At 34.8% G+C, this 26,326-nt stretch overlaps 1 protein-coding gene across 1 annotated transcript; it reads left to right on the top strand.

Moving 5' to 3' along the window:
- Positions 1-1,512: 1,512 nt before the first annotated feature.
- LOC129766797 (uncharacterized) lies at positions 1,513-22,587 on the top strand. The gene is made up of 9 exons (XM_055767392.1): positions 1,513-1,694; positions 1,758-2,784; positions 2,842-3,424; positions 3,853-3,889; positions 8,145-8,848; positions 12,777-13,475; positions 20,561-20,765; positions 20,831-21,857; positions 21,918-22,587. Exons 1-9 carry the CDS (start codon positions 1,625-1,627, stop codon positions 22,522-22,524), a joined length of 4,959 nt encoding a protein of 1,652 aa, XP_055623367.1. The 5' UTR covers positions 1,513-1,624; the 3' UTR covers positions 22,525-22,587.
- Positions 22,588-26,326: the final 3,739 nt, after the last annotated feature.

Below are 26,326 nucleotides of genomic sequence, written 5' to 3'. Positions count from 1 at the left end.
ATCAACTAGGATTGCATTTGCGCTAATATTGATCATAATGAAGCATTGCTACTGTTTTCGAGGTTGTTATTAACAAAAAGAGTTTATTTCGCTTGTTTAGTCACCAAAAAAGTAAATGTCGTTCTTGAATTTTGCATGTGATTAGGTTTCGCTTGCCAGTAGCAAAATTCAACGGGGTCGATTAGAAAATCAATCAATGAACAGTTCTGCGATTGGACTAATGAACTTGCGCTTAGTAAGAAAACGTGAATGTTTGAAGGTATTGATTTTTTTTATTGCTATTGATAACAAAAAACAAATTTTGGGCGGGACGAAGTTTGCCGGGACAGCTAGTACACTATAAACATATTTTTTCAGTTTTTTGTGTCAGTGTCATTTTATCTGTCATTTTTGTTGTTTTGTTGTGTATTGAAACTTGCAACAAGAAGCGGAGAGCCAGACACTGGGAAAAAATAACCTTAAATTCGGATGCAGATGCAGCCGTTGTTCTTGAAGGACATTTACCTGATCTTAGTGATCTCTCGAAACATAAATGGTCTGCCGTTCGAATGTTCCATCACCTATTTGACGCAGATTTCATTGTCCATTTTTGGCATATCTACAGAAAGAATCATGGAAATGAACCTTCGATTAATTTCGTCAGAGAAGGACTGTGAAGAACTTCTAAGTGACATAAATCCAGCAAAGATCGAGTTCACGCAGATCAAACCTAAACACTCGAGGTCATCGGAAGTTAGGTTTGACGGAATAAATCAGTTCATTAATACGAATCCAACTGGTACCCAACGAAGGTGTGCGTATTGCAATCGATGTACGACGTATATTTGCTTGATGTGTGATGTGGGTTTTCACCCTTCGTAATGATTTTTCCGGTACCAGACTCAATGATACTAAATCCGATACACTACCGTTCTACGCATAGCTGTACAATGTTCTATGCAATCTCTATGAACCGTGGGACAATTATGCGTAGAACGGCAGTACACGAAAGTGCTAATAAACCATGAAAATGATTGTTGAAGTTGAATTTTATGAAATAAATCCGTTTTGTTCGATATTCAAATGATATCCATTTTTGATACTGTATCGGCTCTGCATATGAAATTTCATACGCCAGATAAACTTCCAAAGGACTCCAAACCAAAATATTGCGTTTAACATCCCCCCCCCCTTTGGGGACAAACCTAGATGGACTAGAAAGTTTCATGCCATTTGGATCAAGTTCTTGTACACCTGGGTAGTAATGGGTTAAGAGTACGCTATCGTTGTGTTGTCTCAACATTCCTTATAATCAACGCATAAAACCGGCTCAAACAAAACTCGCTCACGTAGAAGAGTGTTAAAGTTGACACGAGATGAATCCATGAACATAAAATGTACTCTTCAGGGATCATGGTAATATTCACCATTGAAACATGGTATGAGCATCATCTCTCGCTGTATGAAACAGAATTCTGCTCGCAATTAAGTCTGCTTGGGGAATCCCCCAGATTTATTCTCAACGCGCAATCTCTCTGGCACGCAATTTGTGAAATCCAGCGTTGCATTCACTGGACGCAGTGATTAGTCGACAGTAGCTCATGTTGTACGCGTTTTACTACTAAAATTTTACGATAAATAAAATATGGAATCAGTGTTCATCAAAATCATAGTGCTCACCACCCTACAATTGACGTTCGCGTTATCTGCAGAGGGTACCTCAACTTACATTTGAAGCCCGATTGTTTAACATAGCCACTGTTTGATTATTATTTTAGAACCCGAATGTGGCCAACGTTCGGTAACACATGTGCCGTTGGTTTACGGAGGCACTGATTCGGCAGAAGGCGAGTGGCCCTGGCATGCGGGCGTGTTCTTCCGCAATGGTACCACCGGTGCCACTACTTATTGGTGTGGAGGCACTCTAATCGCCACGAACTACGTGCTAACGGCAGCGCACTGCACATTCTCACTCCAGATAGCGCTGCCTGCAACGGCACTAATAGTGAAACTTGGATTGGTCAATCTGAACTCCCCTGGTCCGTTAGCCCGTAACTACAGCTTGATCGAAATAATACGACATGGCCGGTATAATCCGGAAAACTATCAATACGACATCGCTCTTTTAAAAACGTCCGTGGATGTGATGTTCTCGGACTACATTCAACCAATCTGTTTACCTACTGGTGATGATAGGCAGGAGTTCGTGTCAGGTGTGGTTGTGGGATGGGGTTACGGCGATGGGAACATTCTGAAACCGCTACTTCAACGGGCAACGCTGGGAGTTGTGGATGAGCGCGTGTGCTTGCGGAGCAATGCTGAACGAATTTCCCGAATACTCGCTGAAGACGGCAGCAATTACTGTGGTGGTAATCGAAATAAAACTAATGTTTGTGAGGGGGATAGTGGCGGCGGAATGTACGTTAATGTGGAGAAATCTTGGTTCTTGCGTGGAGTAACTAGTAGCGGCGTTCCGGCAAACTCTATGCAAAGTGAGAGATGTGATACAACCGAGTATGTGACGTTCAGTAAAGTTGCGTTTTTCTCTGAGTGGATCAGCACCGTTCAGAACGCGAAGAAAAATAACCTTCTGGATCTTGCCGACTGTGGAACGGATTATAATGATATCAGCGTTCCCGAAAGTGACAAACCATTGTTTGCACAGTATCCGTGGGTAACAATCCAGGAATACAAAGTTCCAAACGCCAGTGATGTTCGGACAGTATGCAGCGGTGTGTTGATCCACCCTCAATTCGTTCTTACAGCGGGACATTGCATATGCAGGTCATGCAATAACACGACGCTGTAAGTAATTTCAATCTAATTTAATCAACACTATATTTTGATTTTTTTATTCGATAGCAAATCTGTACGACTCGGAGAGTACGATTTGGCTGTCAATCCAGACACTGAGGAATTGTTGGGTGAACCAACAACGACCTTTACGCAGACGATTGACGTCGAGGAAATCATTCATCATCCCAACTTCAACAACCCAAGGTATAGCAACGACATCGCGATCCTAAAATTATCTCATCCGGCTGATTTGGACACCATCAACGTGAAGACAATATGTTTGCCATTACTGCGAGATTACAGCAATGAACATGTCATTTCTGGGTGGAAACGAGTCAACACTGCCCTCACCACGCTACAACGAGAAAGTGCCCGAGTGCTGGATGTTGGCAAGTGTCGCGAACGGTATCGGGGAATCGGGGTTAATCTGACTCTCGCGAATAGTTTGCTATGTGTTGAGAGCGAGAGATCAGTCGACGATTGCTACAATTTCTTGGCTGGAACCCCACTGAAGTACCTGAAGAATGTCGACGGAACGAACAGGTACTTCTTGAAAGGAATCTACGCGTTTGGTTCATCCCGTTGTGGTCCCACTTTGGCAGACGTTTATGTGGATGTTGATTTCTACTCACGTTGGATTGAAGACGTGGTGGAATCTGAATTGAGCTGATAATAGTTGTAGAGTTGGTTGCATTATTGGACGGTGATCAATTATACATAATTTGTCAAAAAATGTAAAATTATTTACTTCAAAAACAAACAATTACAAATAAAAAATTAAGACTTTTTCATTCGATGTTCCCTACTTGTGTCAAACTTCAACTCGACATATTTTTGAAAAAAATGGCTTTGAACTCTTTGCGGTCGGAATTAATTTCCTTTGAAAGAGATCTTCTTATCTTTTCACGCCAATAATTTTTCATAGAAACTCCGTATAGATTCTTGAAAAGGGTCACTAGACATAAAAAATAAAGTATTTAGTATGATTACATCCTGTGCGAACTGAGAGCAGACAAACGGTCGCAAAGGGTTAATACTATAAAACACACAATATTCTACTCCTTCTCGTATTTTTAGGATATCACTAACAGTTTCAGTAAAACCCCAACCAGATGTATGTATAGAAAAAGTTGTATAAAATACTATTTGTCACTGCCGAGAATGGGCAGCTTAGGTTCGACTGGAGCTTAGAAGATTGCCCTCCAGAATTAATTTGTTCGATTGAGACTCCCTTTTGGAGGCGAGTTCAAGTATTACTACCTCCGTATGAAACGTTCCGGTCAGGCCACGATACTCTAGTCAAAATTCAACGACCAAGCAGAACCAACCAGAAACTTCAGTCAATATTAAGAAAACGGTGAATTTCTCCCGTGTCTGAAAGAATCATCACAGACTATGCTCCAATTCACCACCAGAGTGTAAACCAATTGAACTTGCAAAACTCTTCGTTCAAATTTCGCTAAGCAGATTACAACAATAATTTTAAAAACGCAACATCAGTTTTTTTCCAAATTAGCTTCTAACTGAGAAACAACTATTTTAAAATTAAAAATATCTGAAAATCCGAAAATCATAAAAATGAAAAATCAAAAAATTTAAAAATTTAAAAAAAAATTAAAAATTGAAAAATAGCAGAATTTAAAAAATTGGAAATTTGAAAATTCTCTGATGTTCTTGTTTTTTGATTTCCCTGTTTCTGATTTTCTAATTTTCTAACTTTCTAATTTTCTCGTTTTTTAATTGAATAATTTTAGAACTTTCATATTTTCTTGTTTTCTAATTTTCTAATTCTCTTTTTTTTAATTTTCTAATTTTTTAATTTTTTAATTTGCTATTTTCCTAATTTTCCAATTTTCCAATTTTCTTATTTTCTGATTTTCCAATTTTCCAATTTTCTAATTTTCTAATTTTCTAATTTTCTAATTTTCTAATTTTCTAATTTTCTTATTTTCTAATTTGCTAATTTTCTAATTTGCTAATTTTCTAATTTTCCAATTAACTAATCTTCTAATTTTCTAATTTTCCAATTTTCTAATTTTCTAATTTGCTAATTTTCTAATTTGCTTATTTTCTAATTCTCTAATTTTCTAATTTTCTAATTTTTTATTTTTCCAATTTTCTAATTTTTTAATTTTTTAATTTTCTAATTTTCAAATTCTCTAATTTTCTAATTTTCTAATTTTCCAATTTACTAATCTTCTAATTTTCTAATTTTCCAATTTTCTAATTTTCTAATTTTCTAATTTTCTAATTTTCTAATTTTCTAATTTTCTAATTTTCTAATTTTCTAATTTTCTAATTTTCTAATTTTCTAATTTTCTAATTTTCTAATTCTCTAATTTTCTAATTTTCTAATTTTTTATTTTTCCAATTTTCTAATTTTTTAATTTTCTAATTTTCAAATTCTCTAATTTTCTAATTTTCTAATTTTCTAATTTTCTAATTTTCTAATTTTCTAATTTTCTAATTTTCTAATTTTCTAATTTTGTAATTTTCTAATTTTCTAATTTTCTAATTTTCTAATTTTCTAATTTTCTAATTTTCTAATTTTCTAATTTTCTAATTTTCTAATTTTCTAATTTTCTAATTTTCTAATTTTCTAATTTTCTAATTTTCTAATTTTCTAATTTTCTAATTTTCTAATTTTCTAATTTTCTAATTTTCTAATTTTCTAATTTTCTAATTTTCTAATTTTCTAATTTTCTAATTTTCTAATTTTCTAATTTTCTAATTTTCTAATTTTCTAATTTTCTAATTTTCTAATTTTCTAATTTTCTAATTTTCTAATTTTCTAATTTTCTAATTTTCTAATTTTCTAATTTTCTAATTTTCTAATTTTCTAATTTTCTAATTTTCTAATTTTCTAATTTTCTAATTTTCTAATTTTCTAATTTTCTAATTTTCTAATTTTCTAATTTTCTAATTTTCTAATTTTCTAATTTTCTAATTTTCTAATTTTCTAATTTTCTAATTTTATAATTTTCAAATTTTCAAAATTTCAAATTTTCAAATTTTCAAATTTTCAAATTTTCAAATTTTCAAATTTTCAAATTTTCAAATTTTCAAATTTTCAAGTTTTCAAATTTTCAAATTTTCAAATTTTCAAATTTTCAAATTTTCAAATTTTCAAATTTTCAAATTTTCAAATTTTCAAATTTTCAAATTTTCAAATTTTCAAATTTTCAAATTTTCAAATTTTCAAATTTTCTAATTTTAAAATTTTCTTATTTTCTAATTTTCTAATTTTCTAATTTTCTAATTTCCTAATTTTCTTATTTTCTAATTTGCTAATTTTCTAATTTGCTAATTTTCTAATTTTCCAATTAACTAATCTTCTAATTTTCTAATTTTCCAATTTTCTAATTTTCTAATTTGCTAATTTTCTAATTTGCTTATTTTCTAATTTTCCAATTTACTAATCTTCTAATTTTCTAATTTTCCAATTTTCTAATTTTCTAATTTTCAAATTTTCTAATTTTCTAATTTTCTAATTTTCTAATTTTCTAATTCTCTAATTTTCTAATTTTCTAATTTTTTATTTTTCCAATTTTCTAATTTTTTAATTTTCTAATTTTCTAATTCTCTAATTTTCTAATTTTTTTATTTTCTAATTTTCTAATTTTCTAATTTTCCAATTAACTAATCTTCTAATTTTCTAATTTTCCAATTTTCTAATTTTCTAATTTGCTAATTTTCTAATTTGCTTATTTTCTAATTTTCCAATTTACTAATCTTCTAATTTTCTAATTTTCCAATTTTCTAATTTTCTAATTTTCAAATTTTCTAATTTTCTAATTTTCTAATTTTCTAATTTTCTAATTCTCTAATTTTCTAATTTTCTAATTTTTTATTTTTCCAATTTTCAAATTTTCAAATTTTCAAATTTTCAAATTTTCAAATTTTCAAATTTTCAAATTTTCAAATTTTCAAATTTTCTAATTTTAAAATTTTCTAATTTTCTAATTTTCTAATTTTCTAATTTTCTAATTTCCTAATTTTCTTATTTTCTAATTTGCTAATTTTCTAATTTGCTAATTTTCTAATTTTCCAATTAACTAATCTTCTAATTTTCTAATTTTCCAATTTTCTAATTTTCTAATTTGCTAATTTTCTAATTTGCTTATTTTCTAATTTTCCAATTTACTAATCTTCTAATTTTCTAATTTTCCAATTTTCTAATTTTCTAATTTTCAAATTTTCTAATTTTCTAATTTTCTAATTTTCTAATTTTCTAATTCTCTAATTTTCTAATTTTCTAATTTTTTATTTTTCCAATTTTCTAATTTTTTAATTTTCTAATTTGCTAATTTTCTAATTTGCTAATTTTCTAATTTTCCAATTAACTAATCTTCTAATTTTCTAATTTTCCAATTTTCTAATTTTCTAATTTGCTAATTTTCTAATTTGCTTATTTTCTAATTTTCCAATTTACTAATCTTCTAATTTTCTAATTTTCCAATTTTCTAATTTTCTAATTTTCAAATTTTCTAATTTTCAAATTTTCAAATTTTCAAATTTTCAAATTTTCAAATTTTCAAATTTTCAAATTTTCAAATTTTCAAATTTTCAAATTTTCAAATTTTCAAATTTTCAAATTTTCAAATTTTCAAATTTTTAAATTTTCAAATTTCCAAATTTTCAAATTTTCAAATTTTCAAATTTTCAAATTTTCAAATTTTCAAATTTTCAAATTTTCAAATTTTCAAATTTTCAAATTTTCAAATTTTCAAATTTTCAAATTTTCAAATTTTCAAATTTTCAAATTTTCAAATTTTCAAATTTTCGTCAGGAAAAGCAACAGGCGCATCACGCCACGTTTCGCGCCAATGAACGAGTTGATAGCTAAAACTAATAATCAGCATTTTTAGGCTATAAAAGAGTTAGCGCCATGTGGCTCAATCTCTTTTTCGCGTGTAGATCGGTGCAGTGAGGTTTAAGTATTTGACTTTAAGAAAAGTGAATAATAAAGTGTTTTTTAAAAACTCGTTTGTTCAAAGAACAAACATAACTGGCGCAGCGCGGTGCGGATAAGTATCGAAGTGAACTAAAAGAGACCCAGCGACAGGAACCGAGAAAAGCCACGTCATCCAACAGGGGATTAATCACCAGGAACGACGCTTCATCGAGGAACGACAGCTAAGGCCCGCTTCGATCTTGTGAACACATGTGGAAAATAATAACGTAAGTCATTTTTATCCTTTTACTGTGGAAAAATTGCAAAAGCAAGAAAATGCCTAGCAACCGATCAAGTGAAATTGAGCAGCTCCAAGCTACTGTGGCTGAGCTCCAAGAAATGCTGCTTAGCAGTGGAAGACAGTTTGACAATTATAGACTGCCTGACCCGATTCGAAACATGTCTGAATTCACAGGCATCAAAAAGGAATTACCTGCCTGGCTTGAAGAGCTAGAAGAAATATACCAAATGTACTTAGTGAAGGGAGACAACAACGCTCCCGACACGATACCCAGCCACTATATGAGGGCTATTAAAAATAAAATAAAAGGTGATGCGCGCACCGTTCTATGCGCAAACGGAAATCCTAATACCATACCTGGCATAAAACGGGTTCTGTCGGAAATTTATGGCGATCAGAAAGATCTAGCCACAAACTTGTCTCACCTATTTCACATGAAACGAGGTGATAGAAATAACCATAAATTTTATACGGATGTAAAAGAATTATCCACAAAAATCAAGATGAACCTATCGCTTAATCCACTGCAAACAAATGATCTGATTGAAATACTAATAGTTACCAAATATTTAGACAACATAGGCGAGCCACTCGCATCCATAATAAGACAATCCAAACCTACCACATTAGAAGATGCATACCAATCGGTATGCATCAACCAAAACGCTGAGGTGCGAAATCGCCCATCATACAGTAAATTCCCACGACAAAAAGACAACTACAAAGACAAACCGAACAGCAACGGCGAAGCGAAATCCAATCCCCCTCGCTTCAAACCCGCGGCAAAACCATTTCATAAGAACAAAGCCGAAGTTCACAATAACGAAGTGAACGACGACACCGACAACGACAAAGACAATGACGATGACGATGACACTGCAAGCGAAACAGGAGACGAAATAAATTTTCAAACCGTTCGTGTAGCAAACATGCCAACATGAACTTTATTCCATACCTGCGCCTGTCCACCACGAAGGGATATTTAAATTTCCTAGTGGATACTGGCGCTAATAAATCATACATCAACCCTGAGCACGTTAATATATCGACAAAAATTAAACGACCAGCCGTTATAAATAACAAGAACGGAAAGTTTCTTATAGATCGCGTGGTAAACACAAATTTGCTCCCGGAAGTATCCGATGAAAAACTTCCGTACTATGTCTTCAGATTTCATGATTTCTTTGACGGCCTTATAGGCTATGAAAATTTAGCTGCCATGGGTGCGGTAATCGACACCTCCAGAGCATTTGTTACATTTAGTAATCGTAGATACACGGTGTCAAAATATTTCCCCACTTCTATCAATTTCCACGGCACCGATGAAAACCTATTCGAAATCTGCACCACAACGAACGGCTCATTTTTAATTGATAAGGAAATCAGTTTGAATCCTAACGTAATTTTAAAACCAGGCGTTTATGAAGCAAATAATTATAAAGCTTTCGTGCATCTAACCAAGAAAGGTGAACAAGGCCACACGGCACTTCAGCCATTCCCTAGTGACGCTTTCGAACTAGAAATCAATCATCAGAAGGTAAATCCTCGTTTGAATTTCCCATCAGAACACCTGAATAACGAAGAGAAAAATGCTTTGATCAAAACACTCAGATCATTCAAAGACGTATTCTTTGCGGATGATGAAAAGCTAACCTTTACACACGAGGTAAAGCATTCTATTAATACAACGGATGAAAAACCCATCCATCAAAAAACATATAAATATCCTTACCACCTCCGTAAGGAAGTTTCAACCCAAATTACAAAAATGTTGGAAAACGGTATAATTAGAGAATCCTCTTCACAATGGACCTCCCCCATCTGGGTCGTACCGAAAAAACTCGACAACTCTGGGAAACGAAAATATCGCATTGTTGTCGATTATAGAAAATTGAATGAAAAAACCCCGGCGGATCGATATCCGATTCCTGAGGTGAGCGAAATCTTAGACCGACTAGGAAAAGCTCAGTATTTTACAGTGCTCGACTTAGCTAGTGGTTTCCACCAGATTGAAGTCGACCCTAAAGACATCCCGAAAACCGCTTTCAATATTGATAATGGCAAGTACGAGTTTCTTCGTATGCCATTTGGACTGAAAAACGCGCCTGCGACTTTTCAGCGTCTTATGGATACAGTGTTGAGAAAACATTTAGGGATCCGATGTTTCGTCTATATGGACGACATCATCATTTACAGTACTAATCTTCAAAGTCATTTAGAGGACATCAAAAAAGTTCTCCAAACCCTTAGGGATGCGAACTTGAAAATTCAATGTGACAAATCCGACTTCCTTCGAAAGGAAGTAGCTTTCCTAGGACATGTCGTCACAATAGACGGGGTAAAACCCAATCCTAATAAGATAGAGGCTATAAAGTCTTGGCCTCTACCAAAAACCTCCAAAGAATTAAAATCGTTCCTCGGAACTATAAGTTATTATAGACGATTCATTCCTAAATTCGCCCATATTGCAAAACCCATGACTTCAAAACTCAGAGGTAAAAATAAAATCATCGATATTGATCATGATTACGAGAGAGCATTTGAAGAGCTAAAAACAATCATGACAACAGAAACACTTTTGGCTTACCCTAACTTCGATAATCCGTTTATTCTTACAACGGACGCATCAAATGTTGCCATTGGGGCAGTTCTAGCTCAATTACATGACGGAAAGGAACGGCCTATTGCATACCTATCCAGGACATTGAGCAGAGCTGAAGAAAAGTATTCAGCCACGGCGAAAGAGCTTTTGGCCATTTATTTTGCTGCCAAAACCTTTAGACCGTACCTTTATGGTAGAGAGTTCACGATTTATACGGATCACGAACCTCTTACAAAGGAATTAAAGTTAACAGATTCCACGGGAAGAGTTACAAGACAAAGGCTCTACTTGGAACAATTTGATTTTAAAATAATTTATAAGAAGGACAAGCAAAACGTTGTTGCCGATGGCCTTTCAAGGATTCCACGCACAGAATTGAACCTAAACGAAGAACTATCTAATCAATTTTTCGATAATGACCCGATCTATGGACCAGAGATCATTAATAAATATGCGAACCAACTACTTATTTACAGAGCAGATGATGCTGCAAAGAGTCCATACCTTGCGTGTATGGTTTTTCCAAACCATTTTCGTCATGTATTTCACAAACCTGACTATACGGAAGACGACATAAAAGACATTCTGACAAGACACTTAGATCCGACGAAACTAAATGGTATTTTTGCCGACCTGAATATTGCCCGAATGTGCCAACACATTATCGATACAAATTTTAAAAATATTAAAGTTCATTTAACTAATATCAAACTTCCAGATTTAATTTCAGGTACCGATCAGAACGAATTTATAAGAAAATGTCACAGCTTCAATCATCGTGGATACAAACTAACATACGAGGAAGTACAGAAGTCAGTCTTCTTTCCCCGCATGTTGGCTAAAGTGAAAGAGTTCGTCAAAAACTGCGAATCTTGTAAATTTGCTAAGTATGAACGAAGACCATTCGTTATACCTCATTCTAGACGAATCTACAATGGACCATTCGAAAATGTTTTCATAGATGTCTTTATAAAGGAGACTGAAAAATTTCTTACTGTTGTAGATTCATTCTCAAAATTTGCACAGATTTACAAGATCATGCATGAGACAACAGATGAAATTCAAGAAACACTAATAAAATACTTCAAAACGTTTGGCATTCCCAAATTAATTACTTGTGATCAAGCCACAAGCTTTCGAAATTCAAAATTCAAAGAATTTTTGGAAAATTATGGCATCTCCTTGCATTTTGCCAGCTGCAGTGACAGTAATGGTATCGTGGAACGATTCCACAGTACTTTGCTAGAAATGTACATGGCCAATCAGAAAAAAGTAGAGAATCTAAATTTATACGAAGGTCTTGCCATGATCACAGCGATTTATAACGAAACCAAACATTCGTCAATAAATTTAAAACCGAGAGAAGTTATTTTCGGCACTTGTAGTTCTCTCAATCCAATAGAAATCAACCTATCAAAACAAAAAACATTACAAAACGCAAAGGACTCATTAACGAATCAGGCACACAAACAAAATTCGAAAATACCTTTAGTAACTAAAGAAGAATTCAAACAACTAAACAAACAAAGATTATTGGTGAAAGGCAAAGCTAAGCCCACACCTAGAGGACATAGATACAGACTAATAGACATTACAAATGAGACAGAAAAAACAGTAACCGACCAGGCCGGAATTAAAACACATAAAAAACACATTAAGAAAAACTTTACAGATAACTAAGACACAGACTTTTCTATTACAGACTATGGCTCTGGCTTTGGACAACGACGAATGGCAAAATTTTAGTACACGATTTAGACAAGAGCCCGGTAGCAATCATACATTTAGGAAAAGCTTATGTAAGCAACAATTATTTTAGGATACTGCACCGAGTAGATCTCATTAAATTACAAAACTCTGTTGAAACACTTTTATATCATGCAAAAACAAATATAGATTCAGCTGATTTCCTAAGCGTATTAATTCAAACTAAAGTAACGAAACTAGAACAGACATTTTTGAAATTAAAACCCTCTACTAGAGTTAGAAGATGGGAAAAACTAGGTTCACTTTGGAAGTACATTTCAGGTAGCCCCGATGCAGAAGATTTAAGGATTATAAACTCAACTTCAAATAGTCTGATAAATGCGAATGAAAAGCAAATCAAAATTAATCACATATTCGAAGACAGAATTAATAAATTAACAGAAAAAGTGAATAACGTAACAATAATACTGAATAATACAGCATTGAAAAACGATAAGGATTTCAGATCAGTAGGTTTGCTCTTTTGCTTAGATGAACTCACACAACAATTAGAAGATTTAGAGGAGGCAATAGTTTTGGCTCAACACAACATCCCAAGCAGCAGAATTATCAATGCAGAGGAAATCACGAGAATTCATCATCTTCTGGAAGGAAACAATTTTATAGCAGGAGCCTTGGACTTCGCTAGTGCATACGTGGTTTCATCCAAGGAATCCATTGCCTACATACTGAAGGTACCACGAATCAAGGATGCTGAATATGATCTCAACTTCATCGAACCAGTTATCTTCAATAACTCCCGTATATCCATCTCAACCAACTATTATCTACAAGGTCCGTCATCTTTTGCGCTAAAATCCCTCTGCGAAATGAGTAGAAACGTCTATGTATGCTCAAGTACGCAGCTTGAACCAATAACCAAATGCATTCAACAATTGATGAGAGGTGAATCAGCTACATGCCCAATGGAAAGAACCTACACCAATGGTATTATCAAACGAGTCGATGACTCAAACGTGATTATCAATGACGCGGAAATATCAATAACATCGAACTGCTCATCGAATCATAGAAAACTTAAGGGATCTTTCCTCGTACAGTTTTCAAACTGCACACTTTTTATCAACGACGAAATGTACTCCAACATTAATAAAGAAGTTCAACTGGCATCATTCGTTCCAACAACGGGATTGACGGTAAATTTTACTACGATTACAAACAAATTCCCTATAGAATACTTACAGAAGTTACATCTGGAACAACGTGGTCATATCAAACACATCAATCTAAGGACAGATAACATCCAATGGAAACTCGAACTCTTTGGGTGGACATCGTTTGGATTCGGTTCAACAATAACAATTATTTTCATCGTAGCTCTATCATTTTGGATCTGGAATAGACTCCCATCGAGATCATCAATGTCGCATCTAGAGGAACTTCAAAGTCATCAGAACCCGGAAGAACCATCGGAACCTAACAGACAAACTCGCCCGAAGATCACTATGGTACCGCAAGCATAAATCCAGAAAACAGAAAGCCGAGGACGACTTTCATCCCAGGGGGAAGCCGTCAGGAAAAGCAACAGGCGCATCACGCCACGTTTCGCGCCAATGAACGAGTTGATAGCTAAAACTAATAATCAGCATTTTTAGGCTATAAAAGAGTTAGCGCCATGTGGCTCAATCTCTTTTTCGCGTGTAGATCGGTGCAGTGAGGTTTAAGTATTTGACTTTAAGAAAAGTGAATAATAAAGTGTTTTTTAAAAACTCGTTTGTTCAAAGAACAAACATAACTTTTCAAATTTTCAAATTTTCAAATTTTCAAATTTTCAAATTTTCAAATTTTCAAATTTTCAAATTTTCAAATTTTCAAATTTTCAATTTTTCAAATTTTCAAATTTTCAAATTTTCAAATTTTCAAATTTTCAAATTTTCAAATTTTCAAATTTTCAAATTTTCAAATTTTCAAATTTTCAAATTTTCAAATTTTCAAATTTTCAAATTTTCAAATTTTCAAATTTTCAAATTTTCAAATTTTCAAATTTTCAAATTTTCAAATTTTCAAATTTTCAAATTTTCAAATTTTCAAATTTTTAAATTTTCAAATTTCCAAATTTTCAAATTTTCAAATTTTCAAATTTTCAAATTTTCAAATTTTCAAATTTTCAAATTTTCAAATTTTCAAATTTTCAAATTTTCAAATTTTCAAATTTTCAAATTTTCAAATTTTCAAATTTTCAAATTTTCAAATTTTCAAATTTTCTAATTTTCTAATTTTCAAATTTTCAAATTTTCTAATTTTCTAATTTTCTAATTTTCTAATTTTCTAATTTTCTAATTTTCTAATTTTCTAATTTTCTAATTTTCTAATTTTCTAATTTTCTAATTTTCTAATTTTCTAATTTTCTAATTTTCTAATTTTCTAATTTTCTAATTTTCTAATTTTCTAATTTTCTAATTTTCTAATTTTCTAATTTTCTAATTTTCTAATTTTCTAATTTTCTAATTTTCTAATTTTCTAATTTTCTAATTTTCTAATTTTCTAATTTTCTAATTTTCTAATTTTCTAATTTTCTAATTTTCTAATTTTCTAATTTTTTAATTTTCTAATTTTCTAATTTTCTAATTTTTTAATTTTCTGATTTTCTAGTTTTCTAATTTTCTAATTTTCTAATTTTCTAATTTTCTAATTTTCTAATTTTCTAATTTTCTAATTTTCTAATTTTCTAATTTTCTAATTTTCTAGTTTTCTAATTTTCTACTTTTCTACTTTTCTAATTTTGTAATTTTCTAATTTTGTAATTTTGTAATTTTCTTATTTTCTAATTTTCTAATTTTCTAATTTTCTAATTTTTTTTTAATTTTCTAATTTTCTAATTTTTTTTAAATTCTAATTTTCTAATTTAATTTTACATTTTCATTATTTTTATTATTTTTAATGAATGATTCCAGCAGAATGGAGTTGCCACCAAAGCATGTTAAAATGTTTTTATATTTAAAAGACACGACACTGTTCTCTTAGATGCTGGTTTTGATTCATTTTCCGTTCTTGATGTAAAAACCGCTTCGCTTCTCTATTTCGAGAACTCCCAAAATTTTGATAAAATGGAACACAAACAACAAATTCTTTCATGGGTGCAAGGGTCTTATATCTGGAGAAGTATTCCTAGCAGTGATGTTCTTCTTCGTTGAAATAATATATTTTTTGGAATACACTCCTACTGGACTGTCCGGAATGTTTGTGCCGCCACTGATAATAATCAAACCACGACGTCAATTAACCCATTAACGACCAAGCTGTAAAAATTATTTTTTTGACGAAAGCCATTGTTGTATTTTCGATTATTAACGCTAAAGGAACTCCAATGTTCAAGAATTATGTTTTTCCCTTCTTCCATTTTCCGGGAAATGACTGTTCGAAAAATCGAACATTGGCCGAAACCCGCATTTTTTTTTGCAAGTACAAACATACTGCAAACTAAAAGTCACTTCAATTAGCAAATATACGTTATTCATAAATGCATCAATTTTGGATTCCCGGAAGAACAAGAACAGGAGAATGGAGGTCTCTAAGTATAAATCCAAATTAATCCACCTAAGGTGAGATGTGGCATTTCTTATTTCATGTAATTTTAACTTATTACTGACAGGCTTTTTCTTTCAAACGAAAGCATATGCTGTGTTATTTTTATTGTTAACTGTGGAGAAATGTCAATGCTTAAAAACTAGTCTCTCCAATTATCCATTTCCCGAAAAAATCGAACATTTTCCAAAACCTGCAAAGTACCAGAGTACTGCTAAAAAACAATGGCATAGAGGGTTGGGAGGTTATTATTCGGTCCGGCGGAAGAATATTCACCCAAACAATCTCATAAGGATCCTCGTTGCACGTATTGATCATTTACTCCAGCTCCTCCACAAAAGAAATTCTACGGGCCGCCATCACCTAATGTTGTTACGGACAAAAAATCATACAGATTTTCGATAATATTTGCTAAATTAATCGATATTTGCAAACATTCACAACTGAAAATGCAAAAAGAAATGAAAAACCTTCCGTCTTCTAAAGTAAACAAATCAAAATGCGCAGCGGATGTTAGATGTGTTGGTGTTGATTCAGCAGAAAAAAAAATGTTCGTTATGGCCAACGTTCGATTTTTCGAACACTAAATTTCCCCGGCTGTTATTTTCCTGTATGCGGCTCAATCAAATGATTTTCGCTCTATATCACAATGTATGTTCTTTTATCAGAGCAGTACTGTAGAAAACTTCACATATTTTTGTATTTTATTGGGGTTTTTAATGGAAATTGAAAACACCTTCCAAACATACTTGCTTTAAATCGAATTTATTATCCAAAAAAGTTACTCAAAATTGTATGAAATCGATATAAGTGATAGCTAATAAATTAAGCTATCTTTTGGTGCAAAAACATTACCATAAGGTTCCTGTCCAAAGACATGAAAAATTATCAAAGTTGCTGTTCGATTTTTCGAACGCTTGGCCTAAAATGGGTTAAGAATTATCCTAAGTACACAACATATGAATGAGCAGATTCATATACAGTAACGTCTTGATTAAATCACGCTAAACAAAATTCGCGTGATATAATGGAAACGTGATTTATTCGAAACAGATATTTTATTTAAGTGGAAAATCTATTTTTCTCTCCAATATGTTAGATTTCAACATTAATTTTCGTGTAACATGCAAAATTTATAGGAAAAAAAATCGGTCGGACTCCATTATCCGGAGACACGATATGTTCAGTCATTTTTTAGCGGCGGCCAAATATTTTTTTCAAGATCTGGAATACGCAGTTTTATAATTATAGTAGAATTAAAGGTGTCTTCCAAGTTTCAGATCAATCAGTCAACAGGAACGGGGTCAATTTTCTACTAATGTGGGACAACCCTACAAACATTCAACCATACACACAACAGGTCAAGCTGAATGAAACTATTTAAAAAACATTTAGTTATTTGGGGACTGTGGCATTTTTGGATTTGGATTTTTCATATATGATTGTGTTCTACTAGTCAAGCCCTATCATTTGATACCCATATTGATGAGGTTTTGAAACAAAATATATGGCGCCATTTTGTTGTGGCGACCATTTTGGATTAGCATTTTTAATAAATAACTACCAGTCAAGCCCTTTCATTCAATACCCATATCGATTGCAGCGTTTTTCTCATAGCAATTTCCCTTATTTTTCTCAAAGACAGTGATTTAAATGATTTATAACCTCAATCTAGGTAGTTATGATCTACGGATTCTATCGCATCACTCAAATTTTTAATTGCCGTTCTGTGTGGATTACATTATGTTGATGTTTCAGATGCTTACTTCAGAGTTGATACCTGTATCCATTGAGTGCAATTGAGTGCAAACTCTTTAGCCTATAAGTGGATATCCTCAGAAGAAATAATATTATTTAACGTTCTCGTTATTTGTGTAAGCACGTGTATACGGCTGATTCTAGCTGACTGTATTTTCCTTCAACATAAAATATTGATTTCTTTATTATCAATTTTTTCAAATACAAGAACAATTCTACCTTCAGCAGCATATTTTTTGATTTTTCTTACACTTGAATTCACAGTAGACTGGTTCATAATTTTGTTCTTCTCCTTCGGCATTTTTATGATTGTCGTTCGATATAATCAGTATTGTTTAGCGATTTTTGCTTTAGATAAGTCATTGTGTTTCAATTTTTTTAAAATGTTTTGCTTTTTTTTGTAGAGCTAACAAATTATAAATTTTATTCTGACTGTTTCCCAACTTGGAAAATGGCACAGGTCGTTCATCTGATTTCACAGAATTAAAGAGAAAGTCGCTCAGAATAACTCATATTTGTTGATTCTGAACTTATAGAAGTAAAACGAGGAGCTTTCAAAAGAAATAAGTGATGTACACTACAAATTACGCAGTAAGAAATTTTTCCGTAATCACCGTGATTACGACTAATCAGCACAATCGGCATGAATCCTCCAAAATATTTTTTTTGGTGAAATTCTCATGTTTTGTTCAGTAATTAAACGAAAAATTAAACTTTTCACATTATTTTTTACGTTCGTGCATGACTATCCCCAAAACCATCTTAACCCGGCAAAAAATCTTGAAATTTGGTTGGGATGCGTTATTCGGTGGGGTACTTATTTGGGCCGTACTCATCAGATATTGCATCTTCAGATTTTGTTTAGGCCAGTGGAAGAAAAATTAACAGCAAAAATTTTGACTTAAGGGATGACATAAAAAGCATATCGCAAAGTTTCCTGACGAAATAATAGCAGTTCTGTGGAACTGTGAAGATGTACACGGTGCACGGTACGTTTCAAGAAGTCAAGTTTTTGAAAAAAAAGTCACAGGAGGGTTGTGTCCGAGCCACAACCGCATAGTTGACGTAGGATTCCGTTAGGCTTTCTGTTGATTTTGGGTATGTTTGAAGAATTACACCGTTAAACTCTTTGATAATGATATGGTGGCCAGTCAAGTCGTTGGGTGGTGCGTATCAGAAGATGCCGAAGTGGAATGAGATATGATGAAAACCGCCCTCTGTAATCCTAGATGTATGGATGAAATAAGGAAAAAAAACTCATCAATGTAATATAAGATAATTACCAATACCGAACACATTTATCAATTTCTCTCATCAGTGAAAACATATTACTTTAATATAGAGAAAACATATTTGAAAAGAAAAAAGTAGTTTTGTTTTATAATTTTTACTTTCTGAGTGTTTATTCAACCCAATGCGAATTTTAATTGGACTTGCTCTACCTAATACTATATGTAGAGCATATGAGAAATCACTTTTGCGAATTTTTCTTCACATTTTCAATTTGTTATCGCCGCATAAACTTTCCTTGGGTGAAAATGAACACATCAAAACAGACAGCTTAAACCGAATGACCCGTTCTCGAGCGGGGACATGCCTTGGTTTTTATTCATGGAAATTGAAACAAATCGTTTCATAAATCAAATCTTTTTTAACACAACTGCTACCATATATAATTTTACAATTACACTTGTGCTAAATTTTTCACAAAACACGATCGGTCATTGATATAAAATTTCATGAAGCAACCAACATTAAAGTTCCAAATTTAAATTTTATTTGCTAGAATTAATCATATCACTCACCCTACTTGCAATATAAAAATGCCCCCGACTTGCATATAATTGCAATGCCGATTTCCCTCGGGCACCTTGGTTTTGATGTCTCTGTTTGGGAACACATTTCGGTGGGAACAAAAGCTCCCCCTACTTTCATATACTTGCAATGTCGAATTCCCCCAGGCAGCTTGGTTTTGATGTCTCTGTTAGGGAACCGTCGCATGTGTCGTCAATTTCGACCAATTGGAAGTGGATATTTCCGTTAGGATAGGGGTTGAGATTTTTCAATTGTTCGATGGTTAGTTTCATGACATATATTATTTTATTCAATATAAAAAAATTGTTATGGAGTGCCGAAATCGATTGACCCAAAATTACATCAATCCGTCGTGAAATGACTGAGCAATAAGCGTTTGAAATTGGACAATTTTCACGATGTGTTCGATTTTCAATTTGTACCTCAATATGTTCCCGAAAGACGTAACCCTACGTCAAAAACAGTAACAGTAACTATTTTTGTTAATTTTATAAAGGAGTAATAATGGCAAATGAGGAGTAACATCTGGTTCTATAAAAATAATGAAACACCGACACATTGGAATCCGAAGTTTGATTAACAAGTGATGTTCCTAACTAAACAGCGATACAAATAACTTTACGAGCAATATTTGGAACCAAAACCGATGATGGCATATTGAAATGCTCCAATTTCGTATACATTGTGTTTAATTGGTCTAGGCTTAGGGTGTCCGTCTAACCCCATCGCCCCCTTCAAAAACATCTATGTCTCGCTGCATAGCTACATCTATTTAACCCTTTCGCTACGAACGTTGTAGACGACATCCGCGCGATGAGCTGTGTGTACGAGCGTCGTCTATAGACATACTTTCGGCGCAGTGCTGCGTACAGCGGTAGCACTCCGGCGGAGCACACTGCCGTATTGAAAGGGTTAAGAGTACGCTTCCGTTGTATTGTTTTCTCATTCCGTATAATCGAAGAATAAAATCGGCTCAAACCAAATTCGCTCACTTCATTCTCTTAACGTAAAACTCTCCAGGGATCATGATAATATTGATCATTGAGACTTGTTATGAGCATCATCTCTCACTCTATGTGAAAGAACTCTTCTCTCAATCAAATCAGCTTCTGGAATCCACCAGATATATTCTCAACGCGCAATCTCTGACTCGCGCAACTTAAGAGTGCCAGCGTTGCGTTTCCTGAACGCAGTGATTAGTCAACAGCAGTTCAGGTTGTACACGTTCAAACTACTCGAGTTCTACGATGGATTAAATATGGAAACAGTGTATATCAGAATAATAGTGCTCACGTTCCTACAATTGACATTCGCGCTACCTCCTCGCGGTTCCATAACCCATATTTGAATGTCGTTTGTTTAAACTGACCGTTGTTTAACCATCCATTTTTAGGACCCAAATGTGGCCAACGTCCGGTAACGCATTTGCCGTTGATTTACGGAGGCATCGATTCGGAAGAAGGTGAATGGCCCTGGCATGCAGGCGTGTTCTTCCGCAATGGTACCTCCGGTGCCACCAGTTACTGGTGTGGAGGCACTCTGATCGGCTCGAATATCGTAGTAACGGCAGCGCATTGCACGTTCTCACGCCGTGTAGCGCTGCCTGCGACAGCACTTATGGTTAAACTTGGGTTGGCCAATCTGAACTCACCCGGTCCTTTAGCCCGTAGCTACAACTTGAAAGAAATAATACGCCATGGCCGGTATAATCCGGAAAATTTCAAATACGACATAGCCCTTTTGAAAACGTCCGTGGATGTGATGTTTTCGGACTATGTTCAACCAATTTGTTTACCCGCTGGTGATGATAGGCATGAGTTCGGGTCAGGTGTGGTTGTGGGATGGGGTTACGGCGATGGGAACATTCTGAAACCGCTACTTCAACGGGCAACGCTCGGCGTTGTGGATGATTACACGTGCTTACGGAGCAATGCTGAACATTTTTCCCGATTACTCGCTGAAGACGGCAGCAATTACTGTGGTGGTAATCGAAATAAGACTAATGTTTGTGAGGGCGATAGTGGCGGCGGAATGTACGTTAATGTACAGAAATCATGGTTCTTACGGGGAGTAGCCAGTACCGGCGTTCGAGCAAACTCTATGGAAAAAAAGAGATGCGATACCACCGAGTATGTCACGTTCAGTAACGTTTCGTTTTTCTCCGAGTGGATCAGCACCGTTCAGAACGCAAAGAAAAATAACCTTCTGGATCTTGCCGACTGTGGAACGGATTATAATGATATGAGCGTTCCAGAACGTGACAAACCATTGTTCACACAGTATCCGTGGGTAACAATCCAGGAATACATAATTCCAAACGCCAGTGATGTTCGGACAGTATGCAGCGGTGTGTTGATCCACTCTCAATTCATTCTTACAGCGGGACATTGCATATGCACTTCATGTAATAACACGACACTGTAAGTAATCTTCAATCTAATCGTATTAAGAACATTATATTTTGATTTTTCATTCGGTAGGAAATCCGTACGACTCGGAGAGTACGATTTGGCTGTCGATCCTGACACGGAAGAATTACTAGGTGAACCAACAAAGACCTTCACGCAGACGATTGATGTCGAGAAAATTATTCGGCATCCCAAATTCAACAATCCGAAGTATAGTAATGACATCGCGATCCTAAAATTATCTCATCCGGCTGATTTGGACACCATCAACGTGAAGCCAATATGTTTGCCATTAGTACAAGACTACAGTAGTGAGCTTGTCATTTCTGGGTGGAAAAGAGCCAACGCTGCCCTCACCACGCTACAACGAGAAAGTGCCCGAGTGCTGGATGTTGACATGTGTCGCAAACCATATCGTGGAATCGGGGTTGAGCTGACTCCCGCGAATAGTTTGCTATGTGTTGAAGGCGAGAAATCAGTCGGCGATTGCTACAATTTCTTGGCTGGAACTCCACTGCAATATGTGAAGAATGCCGACGGAATGAACAGATACTTCTTGAAAGGAATCTACGCGTTTGGTTCATCCCGTTGTGGGGACACCTTGACGGACGTGTATGTGGATGTTAATTTCTACTCCCATTGGATTGAAAGGGTGATAAAATCAGAATCGGGCCAATAGTGGCCATTTGAATTTTTGAATGTTAGTTTCTCAAAACCGTTAGTATATACAATTTTACAACAATTCACATGTTATTTATTTTGAAAATGAACAAGTTCAATTATCTATCCCAAATATTCCCTAGTTTCATCGAATTCTAACTCGTTTTCAGGAGTACTTCGTAGTATCACCTGGGTAAATTTAAATTAGCTGAGATTTCCCTGCCGAATGAGTACAAATCATTCTAGCCAAGCGATGATACTCAACTCAAACTTCAAATTCAAAACCTTCGCCCAATATCGGATATACACATTTGCACATCGGTCACACAATTCCGACAAATAATTATTATTTATTTTTATTTGTGGCAATTTTTATTTTATTTTTTTTTAAATTCTCGTGTCACGATGTTCGTGGTGAAACTCCTCCGAAACGGCTCGACCGATTTTAATGATATTATACTCAAAAAACTTGGTAGGCATGAGAATAGGTCGTAAACTATATATGATACCGCTAGGATACCTATTACTTTATATTTGATACCGATTAGGGTGATCCCATGCAAATAAAATCTGAATAACTTTGTTTTCGTATTTTTTTTTGCATAAATTTGGCTTGAAAAAAAAATTATAGCCATATATAACCAATTTTCACCCACATCTCCTTTTTTATCACGATATATGTATTTTTTTTATAAACGATACCAAATAATTGATTCGTCGTTCGTTTTTTATTTACGTTGTTTAATGCCAGATGGCACTTCGTCCTCTTCATCGAATTCCACCCTACACATACGCAAGTAACCTCAATTCGACTAAAACTAGGAATATCGCCGGCGATCTGGAAGCCTTTTTGGATGAGCACAATGAATTATTGAAATTATTCAAATCACACCCATGCTCGGAATGCAAAATAACAGTCACGCTATTGTCGTCAATCCTGATAAAAAAAACCGATTGAAGAGCACGTGTGTAGATCCAATGCGCCACAGTTACTTTAATTATTAGGAACATCATTACTCATTTTGAATTAATATTTTAATATTATGTGGTTGGAGGAGACGAAACAAACAAAAGAGTGCCCCCGATGGATTCTTATGTGTGTCGTTTGATGAATTGGCGCAGTCAGGACAACGTCATTCTAGGATGTCTTGAGCTGTGTCAATAATCCATGGTCAACATATTCGCAAAGGTAGAGAGCGAACGACTGCGATTCCTATAAGACAATCAACAGAAGCGGTTCGACGAATGATAGCGAGACGCTATCATATGTAACACCTACACAGCCTTTGTTCAAACGACAGCACGTGTGTTCAAATAAAAGAAATGCAGTCTTTAATGGGCTCTATTACAAAAGTACACGTATTTCGTCCAACATGTTGCTGGATGTATACAAGATTCGTAGAAGAATCGTTAAGTTCGGACTGTTTTGTAAGTATTTGAACAATATCGAGTAATGATTTTCATCCAAATTTAAGCAATTTAAAATTATTTTCGTGTCTGCTAATCTGATACAGATTAAATTGCTCCACGAATACGGATTAGTTATTTTGAAGTTTATTTTGCGCCGAGGCAAGGTTGCTACATTTCATAGCACGAATGATCAGATTTCTGAATGCAAAAGACGAATCCTGAGATTCGATCGATCCGGTCCATTTCTCTGTACATCATAGATCTCATCTCCATCTCCACATCACACTCAGGTTTGGGAAGTTCCCACGGTCCAATGCAATACACGGTCAAATCTTCACGTATCTGCTCGATATCCACGTGGAGTCTATCCTTCATCGATCATAATCAATTAATTTAATAGGTCGTTGAAACATTTGAACACACATGTATTGCAATTTTTCATTCAACAGTCAAAATATTCACTAGAAGTAATTTATATGGCAGAACAACGTTTGCCGGGTCAGCTAGTTATACCTATAATAATCGAAACGCGACAAGCAAAAACCCCGCACTACCACCATTACAAACTATATAAGTAAAATGTGCGAGACTGGGAATCCTCAGTTGTTTTTCCCCGAAAATATATCGGCCGGTCGTCTCGTCATATTTTTCGAAATGCTGTATTCTGGTTTTTACATACACAAAGCAGTCACGGTGTCTCTGGTGGAATAACATTGTTTGAAAAAAATAAGTCACAGAAGGTTGTGTCCGAGACACGACCGCATAGTTGACGTAGGATTACGTTAGGCTATCTGTCGCATGCTGATTTTGGATGTTTGAAAAAATATATTGTTAAACTCTTTGATAATGATCTGATGGCCCTGAAAAGGGCCGTTTGGTTTGGTTGTTGGGTATTTTTTGTTCATTTCACCAGTGTTACAATCGAGCTTCCGGTATCAGTGATAGAAAGTTGTTTCAGCTCCGAGGCACGTTTACGAGATTGGCGCTCATATTGCGTGAACATATATTCCGACATATTTACTCGCGTAAAACTTTATGGAGCAACAAAAACAACAATTCACTTCTGTTGTTTTTTTGGCAGCGGTAGCTTTTTCGAAGCCGCTGCTGCTTATTTCTGTTTTATTTTGGTGGTTTTCGTTGACACCATCACGTCGAGCTAAACGGCGAATAGCGAGTTTGATACACTGGATATTGTCATGTAGAACCTTGCAATACGCTTCGATCCTCCTTTGCCTTCCTTGCCGCATGAAGTCATGTTGGTTAATGTTGATCTGATATGACCACACTTAAAACACCAAAAACATATATGTTTACCGATCTGAGCGTCGAACAAAATGAGAAATCTGACTGAGCAGCAGCATCAGCAGAAAGAGAGATCATGCCTGAAACTTTCTGCTCATGATGTTTGCTGTTGCCATCAGTACTGGACCGATGCGGGACACAGCTCAATTGTTGATGTTAGGCCTCGATGTTTACCGCCGCTGCTGCTGCTACTGCCACTTAAGTTCGATATGAGACACAGCTCAATTGTTGGCCGCTCAAATTCGATGCTCGTCTTGAAGTTCACTGCTGCACTTTCACGATTCCAAGAAGCGTGTGCTCGCACTTCTGATGGAGAGAGCGTGCCCGAAATGCTCCGCTCTCGATGCTTGCTGCTGCCACTAGTAGAGTAGTAGTAGTTTGCCGCTGCTTATACTGCCATAGAAGCTTGATGTGAGGCACAGCTAGCCTATTGACCACACAGCTTCGATGCTCGTCTATATATTAGCCGCGTCCACTGTTGCTGCTCTCCACTGCTGCTGCTCTCCACTGTTGTCCGTTCCACGTCCGTTGTAAAAATGAATAAAATCCACGAACGCTCCATCCTTTTATATCATTTGGTATGTGTGAAGTAGGCGCCTCCTACTCGATTGTCATGCAGCTTGCCGGTGAACGAACGAATCGGGCGCGAAAAAGTAATGACGTCAATTTCGATCAATCAGGCCTAGGTATCTTCTGTTTGGATAGTGGTTGAGATTTTTTAATTGTTCGATTGTTAGTTACATGATATATATTATTTTATTCAATGTGAAAAATTATTATGGAGTGCCGACAACGTATGATGCAAACATCTCATCAATCCATCATGAAATGAATGAGCAATAAGCGTTTGAAATTGGACGGGTCGCTCAGTTATTTTCTAACGATCATTTATTTTCTAACCGGGAAGCAGTTGACATACTACGCTGCGCTTTTATGTACATGAAAAACCACTTTTAACATGCGGGGGAAAAATCTTATATGAAAATTGCCAGATGTCAATGTTGCCAAGCGTAGTTATTGATGGTTAACCCTTCCGTTACGAACGTCATCTATAGACGACATCCGCGCGACGAGATGTGTGTACGAGTGTCGAGTGTTGACGACATGAA

Source organism: Toxorhynchites rutilus, chromosome 2, assembly GCF_029784135.1.
Source record: "Toxorhynchites rutilus septentrionalis strain SRP chromosome 2, ASM2978413v1, whole genome shotgun sequence".
NCBI classification, from domain to species: Eukaryota; Metazoa; Arthropoda; class Insecta; order Diptera; family Culicidae; genus Toxorhynchites; species Toxorhynchites rutilus.
Note: the sequence above shows the minus strand (reverse complement) of the source record. Positions and strands in the feature narration are given on the sequence as shown.

What these genes read in the sequence shown, in the direction of transcription:
- LOC129766797 (XM_055767392.1), top strand. Translation starts at nt 1,625, where the DNA reads ATGGAATCAGTGTTCATCAAAATCATAGTGCTCACCACCCTACAATTG. An exon ending in GTTCGCGTTATCTGCAGAGG is followed by an intron (nt 1,695 to 1,757) that starts GTACCTCAACTT and finishes TTATTATTTTAG; the next exon opens with AACCCGAATGTGGCCAACGT. An exon ending in ATGACGATGACGATGACACT is followed by an intron (nt 8,849 to 12,776) that starts GCAAGCGAAACA and finishes AAAAACGATAAG; the next exon opens with GATTTCAGATCAGTAGGTTT.